Source organism: Symsagittifera roscoffensis, chromosome 7, assembly GCF_963678635.1.
Source record: "Symsagittifera roscoffensis chromosome 7, txSymRosc1.1, whole genome shotgun sequence".
Taxonomy (NCBI): domain Eukaryota; kingdom Metazoa; phylum Xenacoelomorpha; order Acoela; family Convolutidae; genus Symsagittifera; species Symsagittifera roscoffensis.
In genome coordinates, this window is record NC_087068.1 from 20,084,126 (window position 1) to 20,096,980 (window position 12,855).

At 35.1% G+C, this 12,855-nt stretch overlaps 2 protein-coding genes across 4 annotated transcripts in view; both read left to right on the top strand.

Moving 5' to 3' along the window:
- LOC134851833 (uncharacterized) overlaps positions 1-12,855 on the top strand; it is a 74,220-nt gene that overhangs the window by 22,038 nt on the left and 39,327 nt on the right. For both annotated transcript variants that reach the window (XM_063868092.1, XM_063868093.1), the window contains exons 6-8: positions 1,146-2,100; positions 7,984-8,205; positions 11,415-11,730. In XM_063868092.1, coding sequence (XP_063724162.1) covers positions 1,146-2,100; positions 7,984-8,205; positions 11,415-11,730 — 1,493 coding nt within the window. The remainder of the gene's footprint in view (positions 1-1,145; positions 2,101-7,983; positions 8,206-11,414; positions 11,731-12,855) is intronic.
- The window catches only part of LOC134851834 (protein scribble homolog), a 363,789-nt gene that overhangs the window by 21,340 nt on the left and 329,594 nt on the right, over positions 1-12,855 (top strand). The window lies entirely within an intron of this gene.

Genomic DNA, 12,855 nt, shown 5'->3' on the forward strand with positions numbered 1-12,855 from the left:
TGAAAAAAGATATTGACTTGATTAGAAGTGGTGATATCTACGGAGTTTTTCTCCGGCCAGTTCTGATGTACTGCTCTGAAGCCTGGGCGCCGACCAAAGCAATATCCAGCTCTGTTGAGAGTGCTGACATGGAAGCTCTGCGTAGGATGACTTGAGTCTCTTATAAAGACAGTTACTTACGAAGCAGTAATTAAAATGACAGTCTTGTTGATCTGGTTAAGCTTTAAGTGCGGTCATGGCTACGATGTTTTGATCATGTTTACCAAAGAGAAAATGACCATGCGCTTACATCATGAGACCGTGTTTCAGTTTCAGGTAGAAACCAGCAGGAAGACCTAAAAAACGCTTGACTGACTGTATTAAAAAAAACGCTTGATCGACTGTATTAAACGCGACCTGAATACTTTAAGCCTCAAACCCACAAACTGCCTCGGTTTAATGGCATGGAAAAACGTATCTTCCATGAAATAGCAATCCAGATATATCATTGCTTAGGCACTTTTCGGATGTCCAAGCCCACCACAATCAAAAAATGGACAGCAAACGCATTAGTAGTAGTAGTATATTTTTTTTGGCAGAAAACGTTAAGTTTGTTGCGACTCAAGGTTACTTTTTTGCAGTTTGAATCTTGATTTTTTTTCCAGTTCAGTTCATTTCCGTTGAAACCCCTATCGAACAGTGAAAGTGGAAAGGTCACGAAAAACGTTATCGACTTCTAGTTTCGAAAGTGGAATTCAGTTATCGAATTTTTCAGCGGAAAAAAAGTTAACCATTTATATCTAGCTTTCTCAAAATGGGTCGGTTCGATAAAAAAAAAGTGTCAATCAAAAATTGTTCAAGAATTTCAAAGAGCTTTGAAAAATAGTTTTCTTTGAATTTCGAAAATTTAGATATTTTGAAAAGACGACAGTTTTTTTTCCGTTTACTTGCTCTCTTTGACTCTTTTCAATGTTTGTCGGCTATGTTTTTCTGAACAGCAATCGATTAGTTTTGTTCGACATTTATTTGAAAGAAAATCAACAAATTATTGTTTGCAATGACTTCTCGGAACTTTGTGCTAATTGAAGAGTGACTGGCCTGTTTTTATCGCTAATGAATTTGAAGATGCAATTATTTGTTGAACTATTGTGATCATGCTATTTTAGAACTCGAGTGAAATCGACTTCATCAAAAATTCCTTGTCAACCTATCGTTCTGAAAACTGCAACCTTCTTTTGCAAATTGAGAAACTGAGACTGGAAAATGAAGAAATGCGAAGCAGTTTGATTTCTTGGCCTAAAATTGAATTCCATAAAAACGTATCTTCAGCTGCCAACGAATATACTTTGGATGTCGACGTTAGATTTCACCTACGTTCTCTTTTCGACTGGAGCAATTTCGGAGTTATGTTTTCGGATATTACAGGACATCTAACTGTAATCGAAGTGAAAGCAGATTCTAATTTCAAATCTGTACTCAAGCCCAAAATGAAGCTTCGAGTTATAGATCACGTGCCTGTTACTTCGTTACCTGAAATGCGGTCCAAAATATCTAGGCGTGTGAAGTCGATTCATTTTTTGTTTTCGGCTAAATGTGAAATAATTAAAACTGATAAGTGTACTCAAACAGAAGAAAGCGCAATTTTAAGACAGCTGAACACCTTACGTACAAGTAGTTGCTTTGAACCTCAAGCAAATTATATTGAAAGTTCTCCGTTCACTAGAAATTCGACGCTACGTTCTCCTCTTGTCAGGAATTCGAACGACAACTTAACTCGACGTCGGGCCAGTGCAGCAGCAGGACTCTCAGAGCTCCATCGTCGTCGGCATAGATCATATTCACCCTCAATAGATCTGAATTGGATGACAAACGCGGCAAATCCGTTCATGAGTTCGCCGAGTTTTGCCACCGAGAGCCGAAGAAATCGCACTCTTCCGAGGAACCGCACAGAATTAGACTGGTTCTCGAAGCGTCGATCGGAGAATCTCAGAGGAGTTGACGAGGTTGTGATGGACCTCGAGGAGCCATTTACTCATGGGACTGTGAGCGAGGAGAATTCGGACCGTTTATTCGAGGATGCATTGTTAGAAACGGATGAACAGAACAACACGCATTTGACAGGTAAAAATTAAAAAATTCAATTTTACAATTTTAAGATTATTTTGTCAGCTCTGCATTTGAAAGTACGCTTAGAATAGTTTTTGTAATGGTAAGTGTTTATTGATTTTTTTTCAGGAAAAAGTCATTTGTTCACGTCTATTTTTTATTCTGGCTAATTGGCTTTCCAGTTTTTTAAGCTTCATTTTCTAAAGGGAGCAAATGTTTACTTTTTTACTAACCAAGTTTTTGATAGGAGTGTTGCGAAATTGACAAGCATTAAGGCAATGCAATGTGTTAAAAATTGGAACACTTTTTTTCTTTTGGCGATGTGACTTCTGTTTATCTTAAACCTCGCGTTGAAAACTGATTTTCGTTTTGAAGCTAAAATTGACCTCTGAGTTAAAATACTCGCTCTTCATTTTAAGTCTCAAAAGGGTACTAAAGGTTTATTTAATTATCAGCATAAACTATACCTTATATAATAACAATTGATCTTGGTAGGTTAGGTTCTTCAAAAACGTGGTAATTTGGTGTGTTTGAAGAAAGTGACGGAATCAGGGTTGTGATCAAAAAGTGTATCTAATTATCTTGTCAATAAATCTCTTGATATTATTCATTTTTATCCTAATACCCCCTTCCCCCCTCAAACATTTGAATTTCCACTATTGTAAAAAAATGCATTATATACATTGTTAGGCAAATGGAAAAGCAATTTTTGACCAATTATTTTTCAAATAAATCAGCAGCGGGCTTAACCGCAGGATTATTAATGCCATTCAAGCGTTTACTTAAACGTTACTGAATTTATTGTTGTTTTACTTGGCAACTCAGTTTTGCAGAGGTGTCAATTTTTCATTAAAGTTGTTCTTTTCACTTCATTTATTCCAGATTTTTCTCTGAGAAAATAAGTTTCAATTGTTAAGTGTCAATGAACGTAGTGAAGACGCTTTTATAGGTCGTGATGATTTATTTATTTTTCTTTTCAGGAAAAAATCTTTAAACTTCATCATGCTCAAGTATGACTTTTGGCGGTTGAATTTGATTTTTTTTTTTTCATTTCTATTTAATTTCATTTGCTAAAACGAAGACAAACCATGCTCTCCAATGAAAAAAGCGAGCGGAATTGGTCGAAAAACGTGATAGCTTTGAAAGCGGATGCTAATTTTTTAGGAGAATAAAAAGAAAATTACATACTGATCCAATTTTTTCTAACTGGACTAATTCGAAAAAAAAATTCATGAAATATTCTTGAAATTTAGAGAATTTCATCATGACATATTTCTTCCTCGAAGATCGAAAATATAATTTGTTTAGTTCGGTTGTATTTGAGTTCATTGGAAGTTATTCAACTGATTTGTCTTTCGGAAAAACAATATGCAATTTTATACCCCTTAACCCTATTCAGATTTTGATACCCCTGAACGGAGTATTAATGATTGATGTTTTCAGATCAATTTTGGCGTTCGAAATAAGCATAATAAACAAAAAAATTTAAAAAACGGATGAAGAGTTCAAAAGCAAGAAAATAATTTTTCTCTGATCATTATTGGTGAAAATCTGGGCGTTTGAAAGTTGCAAATTTGGTCGTTTGGACAAATTCTTAAAAGCGCACTTAAATTAGTCTAAGATGCTCAAAGCACAACCACGTATTGTTTACGTGTGCTGACTTATCCCACAAAAAGCTTTCCAAATTGAACTGAGGCAAGCTAATTGGTAATGTTAGTTCTCTTTTCGTCTAGAAATTGTAATAATTACTTTGAAATATTGTCTCTTGAGAGAGGAAAAAACGGATCAGCCGTACAATTTTGCCCCAAATCGATAAGGGGGAGGGGATAAAATACTGGTTTTTCATATATCAACTTTGAGGGCAAACTAAATTGATCTAATTAACCAAAAAATTAATTCAAATATAACTAGAAGAAAATTTTGGTTAATTAGCAGTATAAAATAGGTTTTCCTTTTGAAAGGTTTTCTCAAGCAGTCTATTCTGCGCTTTTATTTGAAGTGTTTTCAAAAATAATACGTGGCTAATGGGCAGATTCTACGGTAGGTCACTTAGGGGGTGAGGGGAGGTTGTACGGTTGATCTGAAAAAAAACCCAAGCCTTCAAATTTTTCCAGTTTAAAAAAAATTGCTTAAAACTTTTCGAGGCCAGTTTAAGAGCAATCAGATTATTTACGGCTTTGGCCTGAATTGAGCAGTCTTGTGAAAATATATGCGTTAAATCTTGCTCTCAAGTTTTGATAGACTCCGGATATTAATACAGATTATTGGTTTGATACCATTTTAAAGATACTGATATTCTTGAACACAAAACTAACATATATATTTAAATAATGACTCTTGAGAGAGTACAAAACAAAGCTCAAGTTTTCATTTTATCCCAGTTTTTAGAAAAAATTGCTAAAAATTTTTCGAGACCAGTTAAAGAGCAGTCGGATTATTTAGGGCTTTGCCCTGAATCGCGCAGTCTTGTGACAGTATATGCCTTAAATCCAGCTCTCAAGTTTCGTTAGACTGCGGATATTATTACAGATTATTGGTTTGATACCATTTATAATAGACTGATATTCTTGAACCCAAAACTAAAAAGTAGTTTTCATCTGTGATCATTTTTGGAGAGTTCAGGGTTTTGAAAAATGCCAGTTTGTCGACTTTGGCTTAAGTAATACCTGCTATTCTTCAGTTTTTAACGCGTAGCGTAAGTGGCGATTCAATCCGGCTCAGAATTAATATATAGTTGAATCGAGAGAAGCTATTTGGTCCTCTTAATGTGTTTCGATTGTTTTTCTTTCAATTGACTGTTTTGTATGCACAGTGCAATTTCGCGTCTGTGTTGCATTTAAAAAGGTTGCAAGCAAAAAAATATGTTGGTTTTTTTCGAATCGAAAGCCTCAAAGGATGTTCAAAGAAGTCCAAGAGTGTTCTCATATTAAAGTCCTTTTGTTTTTGATGTGGTTTTTAAAAAACCAAAAAAATATGCCTCAGTGTCGAGGTAAATACGTCTCAGTTTCTAGTGACACGATGAAATGCTAGCCTCCTAATTATTCTTGTAAAATATCAATATTATATAAGCTATTATAGCACTTGCGAAAGCAAGTGTCTTTTAATCGGGAACAAGAGTTTTCCCGTAAAAAAATTTTCAACGTGCTTAATGAATCATTACAACTTCCAGGTTCCGTCGCTTTTGGCCGAGAGGTAACGCTGTCACCTTTGCATCTTTGACACCTCGTTTTTTTTTATATGCAAATGATTTTTTTGCTAAAAGTGATTCTCTGGGTTTGATTCTCTGAGTTCAAAAGCAAGAAAATAATTTTTCTCTGATCATTATTGTTGAACAGCTGGGCGTTTAAAAATTGCAAATTTTGTCATGGGACAAATTCTTAAAAGCGCACTTAAATTAGTCTATGATGCTCAAAGCACAACCACGTATTGCTTACACGTGGTGAATTATCCCTCAAAAACCTTTCCCAAGTGAACTGAGGCAAGCTAATTGTAATGTTAGTTCTCTTTTTGTCTAGGATTGTAATAATTACTTTTAAATACTGTCTCTTGAGAGAGGAAAAACGGATCAGCGGTACAATTTCCCCCCTAATCAATAAAGGTGGGAACTTTGAGGGCAAACCAAATTGATCTAATTAACCAAAAAATTAATTCAAATAGAACTACAATAAAATTTTGGTTAATTAACAGTATAAAATAGGTTTCCTTCTGAAAAGTTTTCTCAAGCACTTATTCTGCGCTTTTGTTTGAAATGGTTTCACAATAAATACGTGGCTAAGGGGGAGATTCTACGGTAGGTCACTTAGGGTGTGGGGTGGAGTATGTATGGTTGATCCGAAAAAAAACAAAGCTCTATCTTTCAATTTTTTCCAGTTTTTTTTTTTTTTAAATTGCTTAAAACTTTTCAAGGCCAGTTAAAGAGCAGTCGGATTATTTACGGCTTTGCCCTGAATTTAGCAGTCATGTGACAGTATATGCGTTAAATCCAGCACTCAAGTTTTGATAGACTCCGGATATTTATACAGATTATTGGTTTGGTACCGTTTAAAAGATACTGATATTCTTGTTTTCATCTGTGATCGTTTTAAGGAGTTCAGGGTTTTGAAAATTGTTTCAAGTAATACCTGCAATTCTTCAGTGTTTAACGCGTAGCGTAAGTGGCGATTTAGCTTGGCTTGTTTGCCTTAAATTCCTGTTTGATAACAAACAGGTTTTGAAATGTATGGTATTGGGTTTTATTTTAATTTTTTAGAAGGGTCTGGAAAATATCTTTTTTGTTTGCAAAAATTATAGTTTTTCTCGAAAAATGTTTTAAAGATTTTCAAAAAAAGAGATATCAATGGAAAGACAGCCTGCTCTCTGTGTGCGTCCATACTCCCCTAGTTTCTTTTTTCTTAAGCTCCTTGTCTAGAGCCTTCGAAAATGTCTGTGGGGGAAATTATTTGACCCATATATTTGATATTTTTTTCGTTTTCTCAAAAACTTCTCTCCAAAATCGGAGATTTTTGTTTTAATGAATGGAATGGATTTGGCGAGCTCTCCTGCATAAACGGCTAAGCCCAAATTTATTTATACACCCAAATTACTATTTATGGCCCTCGGAATAGTATTTTTTTTTTTGATTTTTTAGCCATTTTTAAAACCTTTTTGAGTTCCATGTTCGAGATTTTGGGTTCAGTCCAAAGAACGAGTGTCGGGAAGCTTCTTTAAATGCGGTACAACGACCAAATTTTTTAGCCACATAATTTTATGATTCTAGGAAAAGTGCAAATTTTGATGTATGGTTGTTTTTTGAATTTTTTGGGTGTAACCGAAACAGCAGGTTGTTGACAGCATACCTTTATATTTAGCTTCGGTCGTATTCTTTCACCAAAAAATCTTGGCCTGCAAACAAGTCATACTTTTGAATTTTTGACCGTTTTGGAAACCCAGATTTGCGAATCTTCAATTGGGAATCTTCAAATTTTTGAAACTACGCATTTTGTCCCGCATCAGTATAACAAATTCAAAAAATATCAAATACGTACCTCCAGCTTTAGTTGGGCATTTAGTTGTCTTTCATCGAGACAAACGAAAATTTTGAGTTACCCTGGTTCACATTTTTCGTTCACACTTTAAAATTTGTTTTGACACGTTTTGGTTACATTTTAAATTTGTTTTCGATTTGTTTTTTTTTTATGTAATTTTGTTGCAATGCCGGTGGTGCGAAGCTCTGCTTCACCTCGGTGCAACCTCTTGTATTGCTGCTGTTTAATTTCAGACATCTAAACAAAAATAACTGAAAACAAAGAAAAAATACCGTTTTTGAAAAAATTTAAAAAAAAAATGTTTTATATGTGATCTGCACTTCAATCACTCGTTGGAAGATTCTGAGCAAATTGCTCAACCTCCGACAAATGATTGTCTTTTCGGTAATTAACTGAAAGTCTCAGCTGGTTGCTCTGTGATGATCGTCACTGTTCTCAAATAAAGTGACCTTTAAACTAAATTTCTCTTTCCATGATTTTCAGTTGGTTTTAAGGCGGAAAAATGCGTCAACTGAAAGATGTCATTTTTTCAACGGAATTTTTAAATGGGCAAAAAGAATTCTTTGTTCTTTTGAGCATGAAAAAAGTTCCATAAGCTTTATCCAGTATCGAGAAACAGCGGTTTGGAAGTTTTGCTTATTGACTCGTTTTTAGGAGCAAAATTTGGATGATTTTGAATTTAAGTCAATCGTTCAAAATTTTTGTCTCAAAATCTCAGAAATGTTTTCGCACAGTGGAGATGGTTGGATTATTATGTACCTTACGCACAAATTAGTGACTTTTCTTATCAACTGTTTTGAAATTAAGCAAAGCTTTCATTCTCCCATTCATGAATATCATTCATAGTTTTTGAATTGAGCGTTGACCTGTTTAGAGATGCAAGTGATTGAAGATCTGGATTCTTATTTTTCCTCGGGATACGAGGAGAACTCAATAAACCCGGCCGAATCTATGATGACGGAAGAAATCACTCAAACGTTCAAACTTCCGAATAACACGAACGCAAAACGAGTGTCAGTTTCTCACAAGCATGTGGCATCTGAACCTGTACAGACAACGGAACGTTCGACACACGTTGATACATCTTCAGACAGAGGTACAATAATTACATTTTCAACTTTTCATTTGTCCCTCAGCTTATAAACTCTCCCATGATGGAAGATTAAAATGCCAGCAAAATCTGAAAAAATAATTGCGAAAGTGCTTTAGTATGAAACCTCAATATCTTCCAGGCCCTTCTCACTTGGTCCAGTGGTGAAGCATGCTCTTTCAGGTCATAAAGTACTAAGTGTGAATTTGAAAAGAAAACTTGAATTGCCGGAATTTCGTTTGGCTGCTCCGGTTTTATCTGTTTTATCGCCGATTTTCTTGTGCTGTGAGCAGTTTCATTTTAGTCGCAAGTGTTGTCGATTTACTCCTGTTTTTCAGCTTACTAACCCTGATTTGCAATGTAAAAGTTCACAGTTTTAAAACTTATCGCTCGAAGTTTTTTATGAAAACAAATTTTTATTGCATTTTTTGTTTTCGGCCATTGTGTTTCTACCCACATATTACCGGTCTTGTGGCCGCTTGCTAAATACAAAAAGCTTATTTACTGCTGGTGGTTGTGTTTCCCCATTCTTTTTCTGTAATTGAATTTTTAAGTGGAAAAGAACGAGGTGATATTGATTACTTGTTTTTATTTCAGTGAGATGTCTGAAAATTTCTTTCAAAGTTCACTTCGTTTCCTTTGTTAAATGAAGGCAAACTCCAATATCGAACAGCAAAAGTGGAAGGGTCACGAAAAACAGGAATAACTTCTACTTTCAAAAACCACCCTAATTTTTTGATATCTCAAAGGAAACAAATAAGTAACTATTGATCCCGTTTTCTCTAAATGGGATAATTTTACGAAAAAGTGCAAATCCTTGAAAGTACTTGAAACCCAAAGAGCTGCAACACGATTTATTTTTTCTTCGAACCATTGGTACCTAAGGTGACACTAATTTTATCTATTTTTTTAATAGTTCTCCGACATAGTCTTTCATCTCATGTACTCTCCACTAGCGTGCAATGCTATGTATGTGTTGTATCGCTAGTGTTATGAAACTCCGCTTCATCTCTGTTTTTTTAAAAATTTTTTTCAGGAAAGCTCGTAAAATTGTTCTCGCTGATTTTTTTGAGCCGGTGTTTGTTCATTGTCAAGTTTAATTATCTGTTTACTTAAACAAGGATAGCCGGTTGCTGTTAAAGTAGCATCGAAAGTTTCTACCACATAAAAAGCTTTGTTTTTTGTTCGTTCGGCTATGAGCAGATCTGAACGAAAGCGTAAAGAGTAAGTACATTCGTTATAAGAAGAAAACGCATATTTGACATATATTTTAACAAAAAATTAATTTAAAAAAAAACTTTTGTTTGTTTAAAAAAAACAAAAAAAAATAGTTTTTTTTTTTGTTAATTCAATTTTTTTGCGGGTCTTTTGTTAGGTTTACTTGGTGAGTATTAAGTCTTTAGGTCTTATTTGCGCATAAAGATACTGCTCGATCGCTCGCTTAGTTCGCTCGAAATTAGACCAAAAATAAAAAATACACGGTTTTTCTCTACATTGCAAAGTTTTTTCAGAAATGTTTTAATAATTTCGAAATTGCTACTGCGAGGGCTTTAATATCATACAATACTCGGCCCCTTCCGATTAATGGAAATCAAAAAGTAGAAAAAGCTAAAACACACGGATACAATTTCCTGATTAAAGTGGCAAGTTTTGATCAGTATACTCAAAAATCCATATATTTCTTTGCAATGAGTAAGTTTTTAGACTTTTTTGGAGCCTTTAGATCCTGTTTTGACAGGCGTCGTCTTATCTGGGTATAATTTATCAAGCAAGCGTTATCACACTAGAATTTAGTTTTTTTTTCGGGTTAGCAACTAGTTTAACATAATCACTTGAATCATTTGATAGCTTGCTTTATTAATAAAGTTAATTCTCGTTAATTTCGTCTCGCATTGTTTCGGTTGGTTTTATTGGAATAAAATTAGTTTTTTTATGTCGCTTTTAGGGCAAAAATTGATAGCCGTTTAAAAATTGTTTCAATCCGGTTGTGTTGAACAGCAAGGGTATTGCAATCGGGTACTACGTTTTTTTCGCGTAAATAACCTTGTTCACAGGAATCATCTGGACTCCTGGTGGTACCGTGGTTCATAATGATTTGAAGTTTCTTAGTGTCACTTGCACACTTAGCCTAGAGGTAACGGTTACGCCTGGGGAGGCAATGGTCCTGGGTTCTAATCTGACCAGAAGTTTTTTCAAATGGTAAATATTCCGGTTCAAAAAAATTCGACCTATCATTTGTCTGCTTATGTTTTTTCGGCTTAGTTACCACATCTAAGAATCGTTTTTTTTTGCTGCCAACAATTTTCAATGTAGTTGCTTTAAGAGTTTTAGTACTTGAAAAGTCCGTCAGAATCGAAATTTGTTTTTCTTACACTGGTTGTAATTTTACCAGCTCGGTAAGTGAAAGTTTTATTTTTTCTTCTTTTTTATTGTCTTTTTTATCGGTTTCATTTAATTTTTGTCGACATTTAATTTATATCGACATAGTGGCCTCCTATTGCTTGCGTCATTTGGAGATTGAAAAAAGTTTTGTGTGCTTGCGTGTGTTCTGAGAGGTGAAAGGGTATAAAATTTTTAAAATAGTTTACGATTTTTTTTCGGCGTGAAAGTTTCTGCTCAGATACTGATATTTTCGTCTTTGTTACCGCTTGTTTATTATAAGTTCAAATTCAATCAACCATCCGGCGCATCTAAGGTAGAGGCAACCCTTCTGCTTGAGGATTGCGATTCGAATCCGGCCGGGACCTTTTTTGAACTAGAGTTTTTGCGCTTTTTTCGGGCTATCGTCCGTATGCTTATTTTTGTCGGCTTAGTTCCCGTAGCCCGATTTAATTCAAAGTTCAGCCTTCTTCCATGTTGCTGTAACCCCCATGCTTGAGACGGCAAAGCCCGGGAGTTCGATTCCAGTTGAGACTTCAGAATTATTCCACAGAATTATTTTCTAATGATTCAGCAATGTTTTTGGGCTTTTGTTGCAAATTTTGTTTTGAGAACACTATTTTTTGAAGTTTTTTTCCGTTTGATTTTAATCATAGTCATTCATATTTGCATCGCTAGTGGTGCGAAGCTCTGCTTCGCCTCTGGATCATAGTTTAGAATTGAATTGATCCGGCTCAGAAATTATCTTTCTGAGCCTGAAGAGGTTTCAAAGTTTCTCTTTAATTTTTTTTGCGAAGTGCTATTTCGGCTCCGGCTCAATCCTTGTGTATCATCAGGTATGTGCACAAAAGAGATGACAGACGGAAAGAGAAGTCAGAAGAAGCAACAGACAATTCGGGAACTGACTTGGCCTAGAATGCGAAAAAATTTTGTGAATCCTGTTAAGGGATTCGAATTAGCTAAGGCAATTCCACCTACAGAACGACAGGATTCGGGTAGTTCAGTCACGGGAAAGTTCAAGGATTCGCCGAAGAGTATCAGACTGCCCTTTGGTGGTTCGGGAGGTAAAAAGAGGTCTTCGATTCTGGGATTCAAGTTTTCTCCAGCAGCCAGTGTGAAGTCCAGAAACTCTTCAAAGTGCTCTACCTCTTCGTATGTTGTTCTTTGCGCAATGTTGATTTGATTTAAAACAAATTTAAAGTAGCTGCAAGATATATTATAACTAAAGGCTACGTAATGTAGATGAGTGGCCCCGAAATTTGCGATTTTCCCCACCTAGTTTAGAGTTGTTTGTTTGGTCTTGCAAAGTTATTGCTACAAAATTTTCTTCTCATTGCATAATGTGAAGTCGAGTAATCTATGCGTACATGTGAAAATAAATTGGTCTTGATAGTTACCTTTGTTTACACAAGCATAGATTGTGTTATAGTATGAACTATCTTTTTCTCCAACCGCGAATATTGTTGCGATAAAATGTGTTCATTTGGAAAGTGTTCATTTTGATCAATACTAGCTATTAAGTACAGCCAATGCTAAGGATTTTAACATCGACTATTATTCTTGTTCCGACTTTCGTAATGAAAGTAACGGAATATTTGTGCTCGGGGTGGGTTATTTTTTTTAGAGAAGTTTCGACTTTTTAACTAGCAGTTTTCGGCGGATTTTTCTATACCATTCGAAAGCTATTGTTGTCATAAGCTTAAATTTCAAAAGATACTTTGCCTGTGGTCATTTTCTGTAAAGTTATGGGGGCTGAAAGATTGCAATTTTGGTCATTTTGGCCAATTTGGGAAAATAAACGCTCGATATGTTTCGCGCTATTAACGCGTAAGCAAGATTTGAACCGTCTTAAAAATCTTTCCATATTGGTTCAAGGAAGATTAAATGCCGTAATTGATTTGTTAATAGGAGCAAAATCTATCACTTTAAACTTAATATGGCGTGTGGGGTGATGTTTTCACAAAAAATCTCAAATAAAAAAAATTCGCTCTTTGTTACAAATAATTTTTTCATGTTATTACTGCTCCATTGACCTTAAAAGGCAGTTGGAACATTCAGGCTTCGCCCTGATACGACCATTCTTGTTCCGACTTTCCTAAAGAAAGTAACGGAACATTTGTGCTCGGGTGGTTTTTTTTTCTTCAGACAAATTTCGACTTTTTAACTAGCCATTTTTGACAGAATTGTTTTATATCATTCGAAAGTTATTGTTGTCCTGAGCTCAAATTTGAAAAGATATTTCACCTGTGATCATTTTTCGTAAAGTTATGGGGGTTT